This window comes from Lithobates pipiens, unplaced genomic scaffold (genome assembly GCF_037356315.1).
Source record: "Lithobates pipiens isolate NorthernLeopardFrog02 unplaced genomic scaffold, aLitPip1_a1.2 Scaffold_18, whole genome shotgun sequence".
Taxonomy (NCBI): domain Eukaryota; kingdom Metazoa; phylum Chordata; class Amphibia; order Anura; family Ranidae; genus Lithobates; species Lithobates pipiens.
Window position 1 is genome coordinate 644,208,019 of NW_027507758.1, and position 22,476 is coordinate 644,230,494.

The following is a 22,476-nucleotide window of genomic DNA, read 5'->3' on the forward strand; positions in this document are numbered from 1 at the left end:
TGGGAGTGACGTCATTGCTGCTCCGGCGCTGTGAGCGGCTGGAGCAGCGATACCCGGAAGAAGGACGCTCCGTGCTACAGGGGACATCGGTGACATGGCTGGCTCCTGTGTCAGGTAAGTTACACATAATGGGCTTCTATGCGATGTGATGCTATGTGAGGTGATGCGATGCATAGTAGCCCATTATGCTTTACCTTTGCAGGGAGACAAAGAAGAAGTAACACCCATCAGGGTTTACTTCCTCTTTAAGCTTGCCTTGCATACACACGGTCACACAAAAGTTCTCTGAACTTTCGACCATCGAGAACGCGGTGACGTACAACACTACAACGAGCCGAGAAAGTCCAATGTTTCTGAGCATGCATCAAATTGTTTCCGAGCATGCGTGATTTTTTGCGCATTCGAATTGCATACAGACGAATGCATTTTCAGATAGGAACTTTTTCAGACTGAAAAAATAGAGACCCTGCTCTCAATCTTTTGCTGGCTGGAATTCTGCCAGCAAAAGTCTGATGGAGCGTACACACGGTCGGAATTTCTGACCAAAAGCTCACATCCGACTTTTGCTGGCAGAATTTCTGATTGTGTGTGCGGGGCATTAGGATGTGGGCGGAGTCTTGGCATCCTCACTAGCAAAGTGGGACTGTTGGTCCTGCATTGTATATAATGATGTCAGAATGTCTGTCACAAGGATTTATCCTGCATAGTGTGGGGGTCCTGTGTGGGTAAATAATATCTCAGTCTGAAGTGGGGCTTTAATAAAATGGAGACCTGAATGGAGAGGTGAGGAGGATTCTGGGAATATCATTTGTTTTTACTATTTGGGTTCAGATCTAGAGTTTTCCTCCTGTGAAGTCTGGATATCATATGACATCACATTGCCTCCACCTCCCTCCCTGATAGAATAGAGAAATACAAAGAAGATTCTAGAAGTCACCAGAGAGATGATGGAGGAGAGGTGAGGAGGATTCTGGGAATTCTGGGACATTATCCAGTAACAGACAAGGGATGTGTCTGGATGGTGACTGTATCATTGTGTGTGTCAGGTTCCTATAAGGTGTCAGGATGTCACTGTCTATTTCTCCATGGAGGAGTGGGAGTATTTAGAAGGACACAAGGATCTCTACAAGGACGTCATGATGGACAATCAGCCGCCCCTCACATCACCGGGTAAGAGGAGACTTTATTGTAAAGGAGAGAGCAGTACGGAGGCTCCACCTAGATCCCCCATCATCTGATAAACACATAGAAACAATGTATTCAGTCAGTGTGTGTGTTTCCTACAGATGGATCCAGTAATGGGAGCCCACCAGAGAGATGTCCCCGTCCTCTGTATTCCCGGGATTCCACACAGGAAGATCACACCATCCCCCACCATCATCAGGTAGATGATTTACAATTATTGGTAGTTCTGATTTATACACAGCATGATTGTTACAATGAATGTTTTATTATATATTCAGAGTGGAAACCTCGGGGATGATAATATTGATGTTAAAGAAGAGTATAAAGAGGAGGATGAGGAGTATGGAGTGATGGAGGAGTTTTCAGAAGGACACAAGGATATGATGGAGCCACCAAATACCAGGAACCCACCAGAGAGATGTCCCCGTCCTCTGTATTCCCGGGATTCCACACAGGAAGATCACACCATCCTCCACTGTTACAAGGTTGGTGGGATGGAGGTTATCAAACACACTTATAGAGACAATGGGACTAATTTATAAAGCAATTTGCGCTATGAGTTGCGGCGCACACCGACGCGCAACAGCCATTTTCGTATTCACAAAGCATTTTCACCTGTAACACAGCGCATTTCCCCATTTATTATGAGCATGCCGGCGAACGGGCGGCCACGATCTGTGCGCCGCTATAGACCTGGCGCACGGCATCTTCAACTCAGAATTAAAAGAAGCTGGAAGTGGGAATATTATGGGGGTGATGTGAGGAAGTATAGATATGACTGTCCAAGTAACAAATATGCCCAAAATAGAACGGAAAAGTAACTTCCTCTGAACAAGCTTGCTGCACCTGCAAATACACTTGGAACTGCGCTAGGTCAATTTATGCACTGCGCATGCGCAAGCGGCATTTGCACCCGTTCAAGTGCTCTAGTTCACTGCGCCGGCAAAATCTTAGTAAATGTCAAGCCACGTAGGTTCATTTGTATAAGCTGAAAAGGCGCACCTCTCAACTTGACTTATTTTTTTTATTTTTTTTGCGCTGGTTCACTTCTATGTTTTTTTATGGCTATTTGCACACAACTCATGTTAGGATTAAGAGAAAAAAAATAAGAAAAAAAAAATGCGTGGGAGTCCCCTGAAATTCCATACCAGGCCCTTCAGGTCTGATATGGATATTAAGGGGAACCCCGTGCCCCAAAAAAATGACGTGGGGGTCCCCCTCAAAATCCATACCAGACCCTTATCCGAGCACGCAACCTGGCAGGCCGCAGGGAAAGAGGGGGGGCGAGAGAGTGCCCACCCCTCCTGAACTGCAACCAGGCCACATTGGGAGGATGCTTTGGGGTCCCCCCAAATCACCTTGTCCCCATGTTGATGAGGACAAGGGCCTCATCCCCACAACCCTGGCCGGTGGTTGTGGGGGTCTGCGGGCGGGGGGCTTATCGGAATCTGGAAGCCCCCTTTAACAAGGGGACCCCAGATCCTGGCTTCTCCCCTATGTGAAATGGTAAGGGGGTACAAAAGTAACCTTACCATTTCACCAAAAAAGTGCCAAAAGTGTAAAAAATGACAAGAGACAGTTTTTGACAATTCCTTTATTAAAGTCTTCTTTCATCTTCTTTCTTCTGGTCTTCCTTCTTCCTTTCTTCTTCCTTCGGTTTCTTCCTCCGATCCTCTTCTTCTTGCTCTGGTGTTCTCGTCATGCATCTTCCTCCACAACGTCTCTCTTCGTTCTCGGGCTGCTCCGTGCAATGGGAGGCTCCCGCTGTGTGACGCTTCTCTTCTTCTGACAGGTCTTATATAATGGAGGGCGGTGCCATCATGTGACTCCACCTCCCTCTTCTGAAAGAAGACTTTAATAAAGGAATTGTCAAAAACTGTGTCTTGTCATTTTTAACACTTTTGTCACTTTTTTGGTGAAATGGTAGAGTACCCTTACCATTTCACACGGGGTGAGGCCGGGATCTGGGGGTCTCCTTGTTAAAGGGGCTTCCAGATTCCGATAAGCAAGGGTTGTGGGGATGAGGTCCTTGTCCTCAACAACATGGGGACAAGGTGCTTTGGGGAGGACCCCAAAGTATCCTCCCAATGTTGAGGGCATGTGGCCTGGTACGGTTCAGGAGGGGTAGCGCTCTCTCATGCACCCCTCTTTTCCTGCGGCCTGCCAGGTTGCGTGCTCGGATAAGGGTCTGGTATGGATTTTGAGGGGGACCCCCACACCCTTTTTTTTGGGTGTGGGGTTCCCCTTAATATCCATGCCAGACCTGAAGGGCCTGGTATGCTCTTGGAGGGGAACCCGTGCTTTTTTATTTTTTATTAAAGTCGCCTGGCCTGGGGGCGACTTAAAGTCGTGTTGTAAGTAGCCCCAAGTCGCACTGTGATTCACACTCAAGTCATGTCCAAGTTGCCTCCCAAAGTCGCTCTGGAAGTCGTGTTTCCCCTGTGTGAATGGACTGTTAATTATACGGCGCGCGCTATTATGAATTGCACCGGCATATTATGTGTTGCGCTTATGTGTGCGCCGCTTCATACGCTCAGTTGATCATTTATCTGGCGCACAAATGGCAGTATGAACCGGCGCAGCGCATTCATCTTAGTAAATCAGCCCCAATGTGTGGATTTTCTATGTGATGTCACAATAATAAATCTTCTATCTTACAGATGATATTCTCTCTCATTTTCTTGGTTTAGAGTGGAGATCCAATGGATATAGAATTTGAGGTGAAATCAGAAGAAGAAGAGAGGTATGTGAGGGATGATCAGCAGTCTATGGAGGAGGATGGAATAACGGGGACATTTATAGAGGAGGACACTCCTACAGAGATCAGCACAGGTGGGTCATTAACACTAAATACATTCCTCCACCCATACTGCTCACTGATTGGTCCAGAGTAGGGCGGGGGCTGGGTGATATCAGCCTGTAATCCCCTGGTCACTTTCCTGAGCTGTGTTCCCCGTCCTGTATTCCTGGATTTCTCTCCGATAATCTTCCTTCTCTGTGCTGCCGACACAATTTATGTCTCTAGACTGGATTTATGGAGATTCTGGGGATCAGCTGGCAGCAAAATGTTCATTTTCCCCATAGATGTTACTAGATCTAGGCACCTGGGGTATGTGATTTGGGTCTTCTGCCCCATACCCGGGTATGACAAGATCTCTGACAGAACAATCCCCCCAGGATTACTTGTTGTGTTGTCTGCTGGCTGTGCCGGGTGGAGGGATATGTCTGTATAGTCTCAGACCCAAGTCACTGAGTGCAGTCTCAGGAGATGGGAGGCAGCGGTGTGGGACCTCTGCAACTTGTCTCATGTAATCATTTCATCTTCCACTGATTACTGAATACCAATATTATGAGTCCTGACCCCTGCACTGTATACTTTATATTCTACATTACATACTCCTGACCCTTACACCAGGGCTCAAAATTTCAAGTCCTGAGCTACTAGCCGGCCCTTAAGACCCCTTTCACACTGGGGTGTTTTTCATGCGGTTTAGCGTTAAAAAAAGCGCCTGAAAGAAGCCGCAACTGCAATCCCAATGTAAAAGCCCGAGTGTTTTCACACTGAGGCGCTGCGCTGGCAGGGCGTCAAAAAAAAGTCCTGCAAGCAGCTTCTTTGCTGCGCTTTTGGAGCGGTGAATACAACGCCCCTAAAGTGCCCCTTCCCATTGAAATCAATGGGAAGCGCCTGTAAAACGCCAGAAAAACGCTATTGGCAGCAGCGTTTTGTGGCCGCTTTTAACCCGTTATTTGGCCACTAGCATGGCTTTAAAAGCACCCCAAAAATGCTAGAAAAGCGCTGCTAGTTTAAGCGGCGCTTTACGAGCATTTTTTGGGCGCTGACATTGTGAAAGGGCTCTTAAAGCACTTGGGATTTCACATTGGGACTGCAAATGAGGCTTCTTTCAAGCGCTTTACAGGCGCTTTTTTTAACGCTAAAGCGCCTGAAAAACACCCCAGTGTGAAAGGGGTCTAAAGGTTACTCGCCACCAGTTGCTCCACCCAACCCATCCAGTCTCCACCCCTAAACACACCCTCAGAAATTATCTCATGAAATTAAATTTAAATGTCTTATGCAGAATTAAGTTACCAAAATAAATATTAACAACAACTTTATTAGTGCTCCTCTTGACGGCGAGACCCGTGCCCATCAATACAGTCTCAACTGTGCCCATCAGTACAGTCTCACCTGTGCAGAGGAAGAGTCAAGCTGGCCGATCATCAGAGAGCGGGGATTTCCCACTGTAACAGCTTTCATTTGAATTGCTGGGTGATGGTGCTGCTCACCATCACACAGTCTCCTGGCATTGGACCGATGTTCTGTCTATCAAATGTGCCGGGTGAGGAGGCGGGACTGTGTGATGGTGAGCGGTGCTGGGCGAGGAGGCGGGCTGTATGTGACGGTGAGCAGTGAGGAGGCGGGACTGTGTGATGGTGAGCGGTGCTGGGCGAGGAGGCGGGCTGTATGTGACGTGAGCAGTGAGGAGGCGGGACTGTGTGATGGTGAGCGGCGCCGGGAACCCAGCAATTCCAATGAAAGCTGTTAAATTCGGCAATCCCCGCTCTCTGATGATAGGCCAGCTTGATTCTTCCTCTCCTCTCTTCCCCGGGCTAGTACAATAGCTCCTGTTCAACCTCCGCCTGCTGGTGGTGCTCGCCCCCCTCCTCCCTCCGAGGCAGCCATCATTTTCCACTCACAAAATGCGAGTAGGCGAGTGAAAAATTTGAGGGCCGCCTTACACTATACACTCTATATTGTACATTACATACTCCTGACCCCTGCACTATATACTCTATAGTGTACATTACATACTCCTGACTCCTGCACTATATACTCTATAGTGTACATTAGATCATTCTGATACTATAAAATCCTAACTGTTCTATCCTATATAATAAGTTATACATTACATAGTCCTGTTACACCCATTTCCTGCCAGCTGGACATTTTATATCTGATGATGTGATTGGAGGACAGACTTTTACATGGTGATAATAATGTGATAACACCCTCACACATTGGACCCTTAAACAGAAAGTGATAATGGGGGAGGAGTCAATAACCCAATGATGGGAGTCTTTAGGATCAGTCCAGTCTTCATCTTGGTTGTTCTCCCCCCATCCTCACTCTCTGACCTCTGGTGGGGCTCAGCCCCGCTGTTATTCATGACTAAATCATGGACTAAATAAGGAAGGTCAGGACTTCTTGTGTTGGGAAGATGGCAATGAGTGATAGAGGGGGAGGGGACACTCATCCTATAATCCCCTCATCACTGTCACTCCTATAAAAGACAGTTCTCGTTGTTTTCTCACTCTCTGACTAAGGTCCATGAATAAAGAAATGATTTGGTAGGAGATCAGAGGACCCATTTACTAGTTACCTTGAGGGGGGAATTGTAAGATCCTCAGAGACAAAGCTGCTTGATGTGGGCGGAGTCCTGGTTAAGGGGAACCAATCAGCTCATGTCTAGTAATAATCTTTGTATTTCTATTTTAGTAGATGTACAGGAGATGAGGAAAACCTCAGAGGATTGTCTCACTTTGTCTCCAGACTGTAAAGTAGAAGATGAGGACATCACACAGTATAGTCCAGGAGAAAACCCGACTACCTCAAATGTCCATCCGGCACCACACAGTGTAGATGGACCATCGTATTCCTCTTATCCTGAGGAACCTCAGACTGTGAGGGACGGGGCCGTCCTTCCAACAGAGAAGAGGCTTTCCTGTACTGAGTGTGGGAAGTGTTTCCCTTTTAAATCCAAACTTAATGTGCATATAAGATCTCACACAGGGGAGAAGCCGTATTCCTGTCCTGAGTGCGGGAAATGTTTTTCACGGAAGTCTCATCTTTACACACATCAGAGATCTCACACAGGAGAGAAGCCGTATTCCTGTCCTGAGTGCGGGAAATGTTTTTCAGAGAAGTCCCATCTTTCCATACATCAGAGATCTCACACGGGGGAGAAGCCGTATTCCTGTCCTGAGTGTGGGAAATGTTTTTCAGAGAAATCCAGTCTTTCCGCACATCAGAGATCTCACACGGGGGAGAAGCCGCATTCCTGTCCTGTGTGCGGGAAATGTTTTTCAGAGAAGTCCAGTCTTTCCACACATCAGAAATCTCACACGGGAGAGAAGCCACATTTGTGTCCTGAGTGCGGGAAATGTTTTTCACAGAAGTCCAATCTTTATACACATCAGAGATCTCACACGGGGGAGAAGCCGTATTCCTGTTCTGAATGCGGGAAATGTTTTTCAGTGAAGTCCACTCTTTACAAACATCAGAGATCTCACACGGGGGAGAAGTCGTATTCGTGTCCTGAGTGAGGGAATTGTCCCTCACTGAAGTCCTGTCTTCCTGTACATCGGGGATCCCACACAACCCTCAAGGTGTATTAGTGCGGGAAATGTCTTCTATATGAATGTTGCTGGACATCACAGCTCTCATGTGGGGAAGAAGCACACCCTGATATACACCTCAGATATTCTCCATGGCTGATCTTCATCATGAAAGAAACAGTTGATAAGGAGATCAGAGATCACCAAAGACATTGATGAAGTGTTGTACCGTGTCGGCCATTGATAGCAGGAGAAAAATAAAAATGGAGTCATTACCTCTCATCCATTTTGTAGCTTTTGTAAATATTTAGCGGACTATTAAAAAAATTGTTAAATGAACGTTGCACCCATTCCTCCCACTGAGAAATATTGGTCATTTTTTTTTGTAATTCTAAAAACATGTTATGATAAAAGAGGTGAAGTCCGATGGCACAAAGGCCTCGGAATACACAAAGGGGCAGTGACTCCAATCATCAGTAACATGCGATTGTAGAAACAATATTCAGCATAAAGACATGTGAAATGTGTTGATATTCGGAGACTGTGACAGGGCGAGCGTCTTCTCTCTATGGACAACATGTCAAAGCTGGTCATTAGGGATGAGCTTGGTGTTCGAGTCGAACACATATTCGACTCGAACACCGGCTGTTCACCCGTTCGGCGAAGCCAGAACTCTGTGGGCCATTCACGCCAAATTCGTGTGGCGCTCACAGCCCACAATGCACTGCACCATCGCAGTGCATTGCTAGCTCATGATTGGCCAAGCATGCACTGTGACCCCGCATGCTTGGCCAATCACAGCGCCGGCAGCGAGGAGAGCCATGATTGGACATAGGCAGGATGCCTGTGCCCAATTATAGCTCAGGCTGTGTAATACATGCCCCACACTATATAAGGCCGCCAGCGCGGCGGCCTTGTATAGTGTCCCGGCGTCTGCAGGAGTTAGTGGGTGTTGTCTGTGTGCCTTCAGCGCAGTATCTACCTATATTGCTCTTTTCTAATTGAGCCATCTGCAGGAGTTAGTTGGTGTTGTGTGCCTCCAGCGCAGTATACACCTGTATCTACCTATATTGCTCTTCTCTAATTGAGCCATCTGCCATCTTCAGAAGTTAGTGGGTGTTGTCTGTGTGCCTTCAGCGCAGTATACACCTGTATCTACCCTTTGTTGCTGTTGTCTAATTGAGCCATCTGCAGGAGTTAGTGGGTGTTGTCTGTGTGCCTTCAGCACAGTATCTACCTATATTGCTCTTCTGTAATTGAGCCATCTGCAGGAGTTGGTGTTGTGTGCCTCCAGCACAGTATACACCTGTATCTACCTATATTGCTCTTCTGTAATTGAGTCATCTGCAGGAGTTAGTTGGTGTTGTGTGCCTCCAGCACAGTATACACCTGTATCTACCTATATTACTCTTCTCTAATTGAGCCATCTGCAGGAGTTGGTGTTGTGTGCCTCCAGCACAGTATACACCTGTATCTACCTATATTGCTCTTCTCTAATTGAGCCATCTTCAGGAGTTAGTGGGTGTTGTCTGTGTGCCTTCAGCACAGTATACACCTGTATCTACCTATATTGCTCTTCTCTAATTGAGCCATCTGCAGGAGTTAGTGGGTGTTGTGTGCCTTCAGCACAGTATACACCTGTATCTACCTATATTGCTCTTCTCTAATTGAGCCATCTTCAGAAGTTAGTGGGTGTTGTCTGTGTGCCTTCAGCGCAGTATACACCTGTATCTACCCTTTGTTGCTGTTGTCTAATTGAGCCATCTGCAGGAGTTTGTGGGTGTTGTCTGTGTGCCTTCAGCGCAGTATACACCTGTATCTACCTATATTGCTCTTCTCTAATTGAGCCATCTTCAGGAGTTAGTGGGTGTTGTGTGCCTCCAGCACAGTATACACCTGTATCTACATATATTGCTCTTCTCTAATCGAGCCATCAGCCATCTGCAGGAGTTTGTGGGTGTTGTCTGTGTGCCTTCAGCGCAGTATACACCTGTATCTACATATATTGCTCTTCTCTAATTGAGCCATATGCAGGAGATTGTGGGTGTTGTCTGTGTGCCTTCAGCACAGTATAAACCTGTGTCTACCTATATTGCTCTTCTCTAATTGAGCCATCTGCCATCTTCAGAAGTTAGTGGGTGTTGTCTGTGTGCCTTCAGCGCAGTATACACCTGTATCTACCCTTTGTTGCTGTTGTCTACTTGAGCCATCTGCAGGAGTTTGTGGGTGTTGTCTGTGTGCCTTCAGCGCAGTATACACCTGTATCTACCTATATTGCTCTTCTCTAATTGAGCCATCTGCAGGAGTTAGTTGGTATTGTGTGCCTCCAGCACAGTATACACCTGTATCTACCTATATTGCTCTTCTCTAATTGAGCCATCTGCAGGAGTTAGTTGGTATTGTGTGCCTCCAGCACAGTATACACCTGTATCTACCTATATTGCTCTTCTCTAATTGAGCCATCTGCAGAAGTTAGTGGGTGTTGCCTGTGTGCCTTCAGCGCAGTATACACCTGTATCTACCTATATTGCTCTTCTCTAATTGAGCCTCCAGTACAGCACAGTATACACCGGTATCTACCCTTTAATTGCTGGTGTTCTATAATAAAGGCATCTGCAGGAGTTAGTGGGTGTTGTGTGCCTCCAACACAGCACAGTATACACCTGTATCTACCCTTTATTGCTGGTGTTTTATAATAAAGTAATCTGCAGGAGTTAGTGGGAGTTGTGTGCCTCCACCACAGCACAGTATACACCGGCATCTACCATTTAATTGCTGGTGTTCTATAATAAAGGCATCTGCAGGAGTTAGTGGGTGTTGTGTGCCTCCAGCACAGCACAGTATACACCTGTATCTGCCCTTTATTGCTGGTGTTCTATAATAAAGGCATCTGCAGGAGTTAGTGGGTGTTGTGTGCCTCCAGCACAGCACAATATACACCTGTATCTGCCCTTTATTGCTGGTGTTCTATAATAAAGGCATCTGCAGGAGTTAGTGGGTGTTGTGTGCCTCCAGCACAGCACAATATACACCTGTATCTGCCCTTTATTGCTGGTGTTCTATAATAAAGGCATCTGCAGGAGTTAGTGGGTGTTTTGTGCCTCCAGCACAATATACACTACCCAATTGCTGGTTTTCCCATCTCCCTTCAGGCCATTACCATGTTGGGAGGGCCAACAAGGAGAGGCAGACAGGCGCGACCCAATAAAAGAGGGCAAGCAGGCTCTGTGTCTAGAGACAACAGTGCTGGTCGTGGAAGCGGTGCATTGTTATCAGCACGTGGCCATGCGACACGCTTGTCCTTATTTTCGGCAGCTGGACGTGTTGAGCCGCATCATGCCGAAGACTTGGTAGAGTGGATGACCAAGCCCTCTTCATCCTCCTGATCCTCTCTCACCCAGGCTCAGAGTACTAGCAAAGCAGCTGCCAACGCATCCTCTTCCCTCGTCTCAATGTCATCATCAGTGAATCCTTCCCTAGACCCACCACGTCCTCCTGAGGGGTTCCCTCGAACTCTTTGAGCACCATGTTGGGTACATGCTCCAGGAGGATGCCCAGTGTTTTGTAGGCTCCGATGATGATACTCAGCTAGAGGAAGGCAGTAGCGTGAGCGCAGAGAGAGGGGATGCTCAAGAAGGACAGCAATCTAGCAGTCATGTTCCACAAGCTGCAGCATACTGCCAGGTTTGCTCCAGTGATGAAGAGGTAGGGGATGATGAGGGCACTGACTCCACGTGGGTTCCTGATAGGAGGAGGAGGCACATCTCCAACGAGGCAGGATGCCCTACGGTGGCTGGCTTAGGGGCAGCACACTGACTAAATCACACCGCAGAGCTCCACCTGTGCAGGGCGCTGCCTCTGCGTGTTATTCTAAAAGTTCTTTGGTGTGGGCCTTTTTTGAGACGAGTGCATCAAATCGCACCACTGCTATTTGCAACATATGTCTCAAGCATATCTCGCGTGGCCAAAACATCAGCCGCTTGGGCACCACATGCTTGACCAGACGTATGTTGACCTGCCATGCAGCTCATTGGCAAGCTTACCTCAAAGACCCACACCAAAGAAAAAAGCGGCCCTCTCCTTGCTCCTCATCAGCTGGGATCTCCAACCCCACTAGACCTTCAGTCCTCTCTGAAACCTGCACTGAGAGGAATGAAGGTGTAGAATTAGGTGTGTCACAGCCAAGTCCTTGCTGGCACTCTGCTAGCAGTACACCCACGTCCGATTGTAGCAGGCAAATGTCCCTGCCCCAGCTGCTGGACGGTAGAAAGAAGTTCACTCCCAGCCTTTCACATGCCCAGCAGTTGAATGCTAGCTTGGCTAAATTGCTAGCACTTCAACTGCTGCCTTTTCAGTTGGTAGACTCGGCCCCCTTCCGTGAGTTTGTGCAATGTGCGGTTCCTCAGTGGCAGGTCCCCAAATGCCACTTTTTCTCCCGGAAGGCGATTCCGGCTCTCCACCGGCATGTGGAAGGCAATGTCCTTGCCTCGCTGGACAGGGCGGTCAGCGGTAAGGTGCATATTACCGCTGACTCATGGTCCATTAGGCATGGATAGGGACGTTACCTGTCTTTCGCGGCCCATTGGGTCACTCTTCTGGCAGCTGGGAAGGATGCAGCACAAGGTGCAGTAGTGTTGGAGGTTGTTCCGCCACCACGCCTCCAAAATGCTACTACTGATTGTTACACACCTCTCTCCTCCACCCCCTCCTCTTCTTCTTCCTCCATGGCCTCGGAACCAGCTGTGCTCCGTAGGCATTCAAGGGGCTACGCAAGTACGCAGGCAAAACAATGCCATGCCGTGCTTGCGCTGGTTTGTTTGGGGGACAGGAGCCACGCTGGGGCAGATATTTTGTCAGCTTTGCAGGGGCAGGCCGAGAGGTGGTTGACGCCACGCCAGCTTAAGCCAGGATTGGTGATTTGCGACAATGGCATCAACCTCTCCACCCTCCGACAGGGACAACTGACCCATGTGCCCTGTGTGGCTCACGTCCTTAACCTGGTGGTGCAGCGGTTCTTGGGCAGGTATTCCGGGCTTACAGGATGTCCTGAAGCAGGCCAGGAAAGTCTGTGTGCATTTCCACCTTTCATTTAATGCCTGTGCTCGGCTGGCTGAGCTCCAAAAGGAGTTGAACCTGCCCAAGAACTGCCTTATATGTGACATGCCCACCAGGTGGAACTTAACATTGACCATGCTGCAGCAGCTGCACACGCAGCAGAGGGCCATCAATGAGTACCTGTGCGACTACGGTACCAGGACAGGGTTAGGGTAGCTCAGTTTTTTCTCCCCATGCCAGTGGGGCATGATCAGGGATGCATGCACTGTCCTGTCACCATTTGAGGAGGCCACAAGGATGGTGAGCAGTGACCGTGCATGCATCAGTGACATTGTACCTCTTGTCCACCTGTTGGAGCATACGCTGCATGGAATAATGGACAGGGCACTTGAGGCAGAACAGAGGCAGGAAGAGGAGGACTTCCTTGCCTCTCAAGGCCCCCTTTATCCAGACAGTGCTCCTGCTGTCCCACCCATCACACAGGAAGAAGAGGAGGATTGTGTCAGCATGGAGGTGGAGCCTGGCATTCAGCAGCAGCAGTCTTGTAGGGATGATTTACAGTCCCAAGAAACCCGTGGACTTGTACGTGCCTGGGAGGAGGTAGCTGCAGATCATGTTGTCCTTAGTGACCCAGAGGACTCCGGACCGAATCCCTCAGCTAACCTACGGTGCATGGCCTCCCTGATCCTGCAAAGCCTGCGGAAGGACCCTCGTATTCTTCGGATCAAGGAGAGGGACCATTACTGGCTGGCCACTCTCCTTGATCTACGGTACAAGGGTAAGGTTGCGGATCTTATCTTGCCATCGCAGAGGGAGCAGAGGATGAGACATCTCCGGGAGGCCTTGCAGAAAGGTCTATGCAACGCGTTCCCAGAGTCTGGGAGGTTACAAACTCCTGGTCCTGGACAACGTGTTGCTGAGGCATTGGTCAGAAGGAGCGGTGGAGAAGGTGGCCGTCTGATCGATGCGTTCAGACAATTTTTTAGTCCGCAGCCCCAAGGTATGATCTGTTCCAGTAACCATAGCCAGCGTCTGATTTACATGGTGCAGGAATACCTAGGGGCAAAGTCAGACTTCGACACCTTTCCCACCGAAAATCCTCTGGCTTACTGGGTCTTGAGGATGGATCACTGGCCAGAGCTTGTACAGTATGCAATTGAGCTACTGGCTTGTCCTACATCCAGTGTTGTTTCGGAATGCACCTTCAGTGCTGCTGGTGGCTTTGTAACTGATCACAGGGGGCGCCTGTCCACCGACTCAGTTGATCGACTGACCTTCATCAAGATGAATCAGTCTTGGATCACCACCAGCTACCAAGCACCTGAAGCTGATGTAACCGAATAATTTTTTTTTAAATATCACATCCCTTCAAGACTGCCTATGCTGATGCTGAGTGACTGTCCTGTTATGTTGACTGTCTATCCTCTTCCTCCTCCGCTGATATCTTGGAACAACATTTTTGGTTCTGGGTGATGCCACCAGCCCAATTTTTCAGCCCCTGTTTAGCTGGGGCATGTAATTACAATGTTTGATGTAATGCTTTGCAGCAGGGCTCATTCCTGCACTACAACTAGAGTATATGGGAGAGGTTGCAGCGGGTCATGAGGGGAAAGAGTCTCGTGCGGGAGTGTGTCCACACCTAGCATGCACAGGTGTGGATCGGTTCTCCCCTCACGGCGGTGAAGCAGCCGCTCTGCCCCGCCTGAAGCTGGCTCCGGCGTACCTGCTGTAGCTTCTCCCCCTCTCCCCCCGTTGTCTACATGTCATCCCCCATACCTTGGCCATTCCCTGGATGCTCAGCGGAGGTTCTGTGCGGCCGTAAGAATCGCCGCTTAAGCGACGCATCAGCGAAGTGGAGAATACCCTTGGTTAAGGACGCTGTCCCCCGTGAGTGGAGCGGTATCCCGAGCGAGGTCGGAGATCCTCGGAGAAAAACAGCGGCTCCAGGCGCCCTCTGCTGGCGAAAGAGGAAACAGCGCCATTAGGAGAGAAGCCTAGGAGACACAGTGCGGACAGAGGGAGATGCCAAAGCTTCATGAGAACTCCCAGTGCTGCAAACAGAGACAGAGGAGGACGCCCAGAGAGTGACCCCAGAAGGAAAGCTTGATGAACTGGTATGTTGAATTATATTATAAGATATGGAAAATATTGGATAACCTCTTGGATATCTTGAAAAATGGCAGCTAGAAGTCCTTCTAAGCCTTAGGAGGAAGGTGAAGGTAAAAAATTGCAGAGGTCAGTGCTGCTAATTCCTCGCCTAATTGCTAATTCCTCGCTGTGATTTAATGGAAAAAAATAAATGTATCACCTTTTAATGAACGAGGCAGTTGCAATTCAACTACTCAAATTCTGCACCATGTGAACAAAAAAAATTATAATAAAAGAATATAAAAATATATACACAAAAGAGCAGCTCCCTAGAAAAGTGAAACAAACACCTATACAGTGATAACAATGATTAAGGGCGCTCTGTAAAGAATATTAATCTAAACCACTAATTAACAAAAAGCATATATTTCTCTTCCTAAATCACTGAATAAAAATGACTGGAAAAGAAAGTACTGAAAATAATGTGAAGATCACCAAAGTGAAAAATATACACATCGTACGAATGATTATACTAGAAAAATGGTGGACATCAGTGAACCACCGTGCATAATAATAATAATTGACAATGTAAAGTCCCAATAAAGTGTCTTTACAAAGAATGAATTCTATCGAATTCTGTCGATCCGGAAGGTGAAAAACAAATAATATTTGTGATATAGCAACATAGAACTACACCAGTAGTGATAATACAAGTCCAAACTGCTTACCAGATCTGTTTGACCACTTTAATTAAAAAGTAAGTCAAACAACGCTTGTACAGGATAATGCCTGTTCATATGGATACCAATGCAGCTGATGTTAGATGGTGTGTCTCTCTTCACAGACTCAAGCGGCAAATGTGAAAAAATACAAAGAAATCCATAGCATAATACTGACTTTAATAAAAAAATAAGTAAAAAAACAGACAGCCAAAAGGCTCCTTACATGGTTAAGTGCCTAGCCTGGCACTGGGACTGCTCGCTCTGACCAAAAAGAATCGCTCTTTTTCTACATTGTGAGTTCAAAGTAACTGTACAGCGGTGCTCTTCAACAGATATTGGTAGCAGAAACATAACATACCAAAGCGGCCTGCAGCACTAGGCAGAAAACAGAGGCAGCAGTCACATGGTAAAGTAGTGGAAGGAGAAAAAAAAAAAAAGGACTCACTTACGGTGTGGTGCGATCATTCGCGCTCTACGAAAAAAGATAGACTGTTTAAAAAAAAAAAAGGGGGAAAAGGAAAGGGGGGTTGTGTTCCTGTTTTCTGGACTCTCTCTTTTGTTTTTCCACTCCTTGTGTATGCAACAACTTGGACGTATGACAACGTCACTAAATGGAGCAAATGTATCGCAAAGAATAAGGTGGGCCGTATGGTTAAAGAGGGACATTTGAATATTGGTATTGAATAGTTTGTACCTGTCTGAACCTCTCCTGTGTATTGACTTTTATAACAAGAAAACAAAAATGTCTCTCAGTTGACGGTTAAAACCAGGGCTTTAAAAAAAAAAAAAAAAAAAAAAAAAAAAAGGGGAAATATATATATATATACACACAAACAAATTTCAGCAATTTTAGACACAAGAACTTGGGAATATACCTTTATACTATTGCAGAGTAAAAGTGCCTACCCCGAGAAACGGGAAAAGAGGGTTAGGCCGAAAATATATACTTTAAACAGATAATACAACAAAAAATAAGACCAGAAATAATAGAGATATAACAGCGATATACCGGACTGAGCAAGGGTACACGGACAAATGAAGGGAAAGACACCGGAGTCAGGAGCTATTCCTAAATCACCACGGCGGAGCCTGGTTACTAGCCCCGGTCCAATGAATAAATATGTCACACAACCGGGGGGAGCGGAGAAACAACAACCGGAAAAACAACAACAAACAAGAAGTTCCCAAGCTGAAAATAAAGATAAAAAGGAAAAGAAGCACAAGGAAAAAAGAAAGCAACAAGCACAAAACAGCTCTGTACAGGACCAAGACGTACCGCTGGAGGTAATATGTAAATTAGTAGAACCAGAGTATGAAACAGAAGGTACGCAGACCTACCCGACTCAACACGAAAGCCCCTCATCTTTGCCCACAAAAAAAGAAATAATTTCTATGTTCGCAGCGCTGGAAAATTCAATGAAAATGGAGATGGAAAGATTACATAAGAATCTTGCCCATATACTGGAACGAGTAGAAAATATGGAAAAAAAAGCGGTAAAAGACGCAAACATAATAAAGAAATTAGAAGTAGAAATAGTATTCCTAGTATTTCTACTAGAAGTAGAAATAGTATTCCCAAGCATATAAAGCAGAGGACCAGGAAAACAGGGACAGAAGAAAAAACATAAGAATACGCGGAGTCCCGGATACTTCCCAGCAAGAAGACCTAATAGATATAATAAAAAAAGATATGTAATCCATTGTTGAATAAAGAGATAACAAACCCAATAAAAATCGAAAAGGTTTATCGTTTAAGGAAACCTAAGGAACTGCGACGGGACACGCCACGGGATATAATAGTGCGCTTCCAAAAAGAAGAAGACAAATACCAAATATGGAAGAATATAAGAGCAAATGCACCAATAGAATATGAAGGGAAGACCATACAGATGTTCCAGGACTTATCCCCAGATACCTTAAGGAGAAGAAGAGAACTAAAACCGTTATTAGTAGTGCTGTCTGAGAATGGGGTGCAATACAATTGGGGTTTCCCAGCATGCCTAATAGGTAGAAAGAATGGTCGGACAGTAAGATTGGGACAGGTTGAAGATATAACAGAATTTTGTAAAAAACTTGAAATTCCAATACCAAGGATGTAGACTAAATGTGGGGGAGGGTGGGGGGGGAAGGGGAGATGGCTGGGGGGACAGGCTCCCCTTCCTCTCCCGTAATGGGGAAGGAGATGGGGAAAATCGATTATGGTCGAGGGCCGTAAGGCTTCTCTGTCCATGCCCCCCAGGTAGTTTCCCCTCTCTCCCTCCCTCTTTCTCTGGGGGGGGGGGATGGCGGGAAGGAGACGGGGAGGTTGTGGGGGGAGGACAAGATCCTCCTGGCGGTCGGGTAATCGTCTCGCAAGTAATAGGCGAGATGGACGGCGACACGGCCGAACAGAATTCCACCCTAGGACCTAGGGACAAATGGATCAATGAGGTTTCTGATAAGATGTCCCAGACCATGGGGTCAAAATTACATCAAATGAGGGGGCAGGGAGGGGGGTGCGAACGAAGGGAGGGAAATTCTGTTGGCCTGAATCCATTAAAGGAAATAGGAGAGTATATAGATGTGTCGGATGGTAGAACTTAAGATAGTAACATATAATGTGAGAGGAATGAATTCTCCCAAGAAAAGGTATAATATTTTTAAAGAGTTGGAGGGATACCTGGCGGATATTGTTTTTTTACAGGAGACACATTTATCCCTGGACATTAATACCCGGTTAAATACAAGAAAGTTCCCAATCTGGTACTATGCCGATTCCCCGATTAAGGGGTGTAGCTATTGGAATAGCAAACAATGTTAGATGGAATTTAGAAGAGATGAAAGTAGACCCTGAGGGGAGGTTTCTACTTTTAAAAGGTAACATACTTGGACTTGGAGACTCAATGAGGCTCTGATTGAGAACGAGGAAATTGAGAACATCATAAAAATAGAGATAGAACAATATTTTAAAATAGGAGGATCTCTTATATATAACAAATCCACGATTGTCCTTACCCAGTTTAATAAAAGAAATAAGGGAATACGGTGCTCTTTCAAATTTTAAAATAAATCCTATAAAAACAGTTATATTGAATATGGGCCTAGATAATAAAGAAGAGAAGATATTACAACAGGAATTTCCCTTTACATGGGAAAAAAAAGAAATAACATACTTAGGTATAAAAATAACAAAGACGGTCCAGGAACTATATCAAGCTAACTATATTCCACTAGTAAATTAAATCAAAACAGTGTTGAGGAAAATAAAAAAGGGATCCATCTCATGGACGGGTAGAATCAATATGTTGAAAATGGTGGTCTTACCGAAAATCACCTACAAACTCCAAATACTTCTGATTAATATTCCAAATAGTTTCTTTAAAGTAATAAAAACACTTTTTTTTTAATTTATATGGCAAAACAAAAAACCCAGGATAAATTATAATATACTAACTAGGAAAAAAAAAAGCGGGGGGTGGCATTGCCAGACACTTAGACACTTACAGATATTATCTTGCAATTACTTTGGCGAGATTGGTGGAGTGGGCTAACGTAGGCACAACGAAGAGATGGGTAAAAATGGAAGAATCATTTATAGGTACACAATTACAAAAAAAATTTGGATCCTGCCAAAATTTAGAAAAGGCAGTAATAAGGCACACAAAATTACTTTAACGACACTTAAATTATGGGACGCACTACACCGGAGAAATAAATGGGTATATAACTCTCCATTAATTCCACTAGAGGGCACAGATTTTTTTATCCCAGGAAGGGGCACGCAATTAGGCAAACACAAGAAAAATATACAATTAAAAGATAGCACTTGTAGAGGGGATATAATGTAAAAACAAGATATAATAAAGAAGCATAGTTGGAAAAACCTAAAAGAATGGGAATATTTACAGATTCAACATTTTGTTAATTCAATCCCAAAACCTATAAGGGATGAGAATACTTTAACACCAATAGAAAAGCTTTGTAATTCCAAGGTAAAAGTAAAACACTGTATGTCAAGAGTATACGAAAACCTTTCAGAAATAGAGGTATGAGAAGGTATACCAGCTATAGCAAAATGGGAACAGGATATGGGCATAAAAGTAGATGAAATGCAGATGGTGGGGGCAGTGCATAGCCATGTATCAGATACAATGTCTATGGAAGTTAACTATAAGTGTATGATGAGATGGCAGATGACACCGGATAGAATAATTAGAATAGACCCCTCTAGATCCACACAGTGCTGGAGGGAATGTAAACTACCCGGAACAACATTCCACATATGGTGGGAATGTCCAGAGATAAAGCAATATTGGCATAAAATATTAGACTATATAGAAAAAATAACAGGGGAAAAAATACCATGTTGTCCATGGGAATGTCTGTTTTATGGGGTAGAGAAAAAAAGTGGTAACCAACATAAAAAAAACTGATCAAAAAAAAAAAAAATGTTGCTACCCTTTTTGCTCAATGCGGCAAAAGCTCTGATACCTAAAAACTGGTTACAAGTTAAAAAACCCCCAATTAGAGAATGGATACAGAGACTTGAATATATTAACAATGTGGAATATCTAATCAAAATGGAAAATAATCAAATGAATAGATATTGGGCAACATGGGAAAAGTGGAGATCATTCAAAAAGACTGAAAACTACATCCAGGCATTAGCGGAATAATTAGAGGATGGCGGGCCAACAGAATGCGGGGCGGATGGGAGGGGGGATGGGGGACAAAAGGGATAGAGGATGGGAGATAAGATAAAGGTTGAATGTAATTAAGCTGAACATATACGTATTGTATAAGATAGTTTTCTCTTTGTTTTTGTTTCATTCCTCCTTTGTCTGTTTTAAAAATTAAAATCAATAAAACTTAAATTATAAAAAAAAATATGGGAGAGGTTGCAGTGTCGTGGCACCAGTGCCTAAGGCCCAATTTTTCAGCCCCTGTTTAACAGGGGCGTGTAATTACAATTTTTGATGCAATGCTTTCCAGCAGGGCTCATTCGTGCACTACAAATAGAGTGTATGGGAGAGGTTGCAGTGTCGTGGCACCAGCACCAGTGCCTAAGGCCCAACTTTTCAGCCCCTATTTAACAGGGGTGTGTAATTCAATTTTTGATGCAATGCTTTGCAGCAGGGCTCATACCTGCACTACAAATAGAGTATATGGGAGAGGTTGCAGTGTCGTGGCACCAGTGCCTAAGGCCAAATTTTTCATCCCCTGTTTGACAGGGGCGTGTAATTACAATTTTTGATGCAATGCTTTGCAGCAGGGCTCATTCCTGCACTACAAATAGAGTGTATGGGAGAGGTTGCAGTGTCGTGGCACCAGTGCCTAAGGCCCAATTTTTCAGCCCCTGTTTAACAGGAGACGTGTAATTAAAATTTTTGATGCAATGCTTTGCAGCAGGGCTCATTCCTGCACTACAAATAGAGTATATGGGAGAGATTGCAGTGTATAGGCCCAATTTTTCAGCCCCTGTTTAACAGGGGCATGTAATACAATTTTTGATGCAATGCTTTGCAGCAGGGCTCATTCCTGCACTCCAACTAGAGTATCTGGGAGAGGTTGCAGTGTTGTGGCACCAGCAAGTAGTGCCTAAGGCCCAATTTTTCAGCCCCTGTTTAACAGGGGCATGTAATTCCAAAAAGCTTAAAAATAGATTTTTTGACTGGAGATACACTTTTAAAATGTACCAGTTGAAAATTACAAACAGATTCTACTTAACACAACAAACCTACACAGTCCCTGTCTTGTTTGCACCAACTGCATACTGCTGTTCTGAGTATATAGGGCCTCGGGGCCCCACGCCTTTCCTTTTTTAATATGGGTAGGGGGTTGCCCTTAATATCCGTACAAGACCCAAAGGGGCTGGTAATGGGCAGGGGTGGCTACCTATGCCATTTTTCTCAATGATTTTCATCCATATTGCCGGAACCAGATATTACATTAAAACCGCAAGCAGTTTTAAATGACTTTTTTTCCGTTAAATGTCATTGTGTGCAGGGACTGTTCTAAACATGGGAAACACGTGGCACTTTACAGGCATACTACAGACACCCCCCAGGCACAATATTTAAAGGAATATTTCAATTTTTTTTCACTTTAATCGTAATTAAAATCAGTGCTCCAGAAAAAAGTGCAGTTTAAAAAAAAAAAATTGCCATTGACCCATGTCCCCGGGGCAGGAGCCAGGTCCCCAAACCCTTCTTAGGACAATATCTTGCATATTAGCCATTCAAATTAGCACTTTTTATTTAGAACATTCGAGTCCCATGGGGTTCTAAAGTTCGCACAAATTTTAGGTCCGTTCTAAAGTTCTGGTGCGAACCGAACCGGGGGGTGTTCGGCTCATCCCTACTAGTCATGGAAAGTCCAGTAATAATTGTAGGAAGTGTGTACTGAGATGTAGTCTTGGAACAAAAGAGAGGCAGCAGAACAAGCCCCGGAATCTAAAGTATCCATCATATTTTATTTCATACAATGATTTCCTATTACCATTGGTACCATCTAGTGGTAATAATGTGGTATTGCTCTAATTTTACTGATGGGTATTTCAGAAAAAAAATACTTATTCCAGTCTCTAGATGGAGCTGACAATCATAGGAAATCACATAGATTTTAATTATATCACAAATTTATAACATCTGGGACAATGCTTGTCATAATCTTCCAACACATTTTCTATTTATAGTCCCCTTAGTTTCCTTCATCAGGAATGATTTCATACTAATACCTGAGATCATACACTTATCAGTACAGTACACACTGAAGGACATAAGTTAGAGAGCATGTAATCCCAACACGTCATATTCCTGATATGTGCCTGCTGTCCCATGTACTGGTATGAAGAACTCTCCTGTTCTCTTTGTATTGCTTCCTTTGTGTGAAATCTCTGGTGATCCTGCCACTACCTCTGCTTTCCTATTAAAAACTGATCACACTAGGCATGAGCACAGTGTGGTCAGTGTGCGGGCTGTACTGAGAACTCAGTCTGCCCTCCTCCAAAGATTAGACTTCTGCTGGCACGTCTCATCTACTGGGAAGACCAGTGCACTGCTTTTTTTCTCTCCCAGCTCTCTATGCAGTTGAAAATAGAGGGTATGTTATGACT

The 22,476-nt window shown here is 45.3% G+C and overlaps 3 protein-coding genes across 4 annotated transcripts in view; 2 read left to right on the plus strand and 1 right to left on the minus strand.

The window, feature by feature from the left end:
- The window catches only part of LOC143989797 (uncharacterized), a 765,658-nt gene that overhangs the window by 450,795 nt on the left and 292,387 nt on the right, over positions 1-22,476 (minus strand). The gene's annotated exons all lie outside the window — the stretch shown is intronic.
- Positions 1-22,476, plus strand: part of LOC143986910 (uncharacterized) — a 165,590-nt gene that overhangs the window by 12,047 nt on the left and 131,067 nt on the right. The window contains exon 2 of the mRNA XM_077485319.1: positions 6,589-7,484. Coding sequence (XP_077341445.1) covers positions 6,589-7,484 — 896 coding nt within the window. The remainder of the gene's footprint in view (positions 1-6,588; positions 7,485-22,476) is intronic.
- LOC143989861 (uncharacterized) lies at positions 828-4,630 on the plus strand. The gene is made up of 4 exons (XM_077490138.1): positions 828-1,170; positions 1,287-1,384; positions 1,464-1,670; positions 3,876-4,630. The coding sequence occupies exons 1-4, from the start codon at positions 1,086-1,088 to the stop codon at positions 4,077-4,079; spliced, it is 594 nt and encodes a 197-aa protein (XP_077346264.1). The 5' UTR covers positions 828-1,085; the 3' UTR covers positions 4,080-4,630.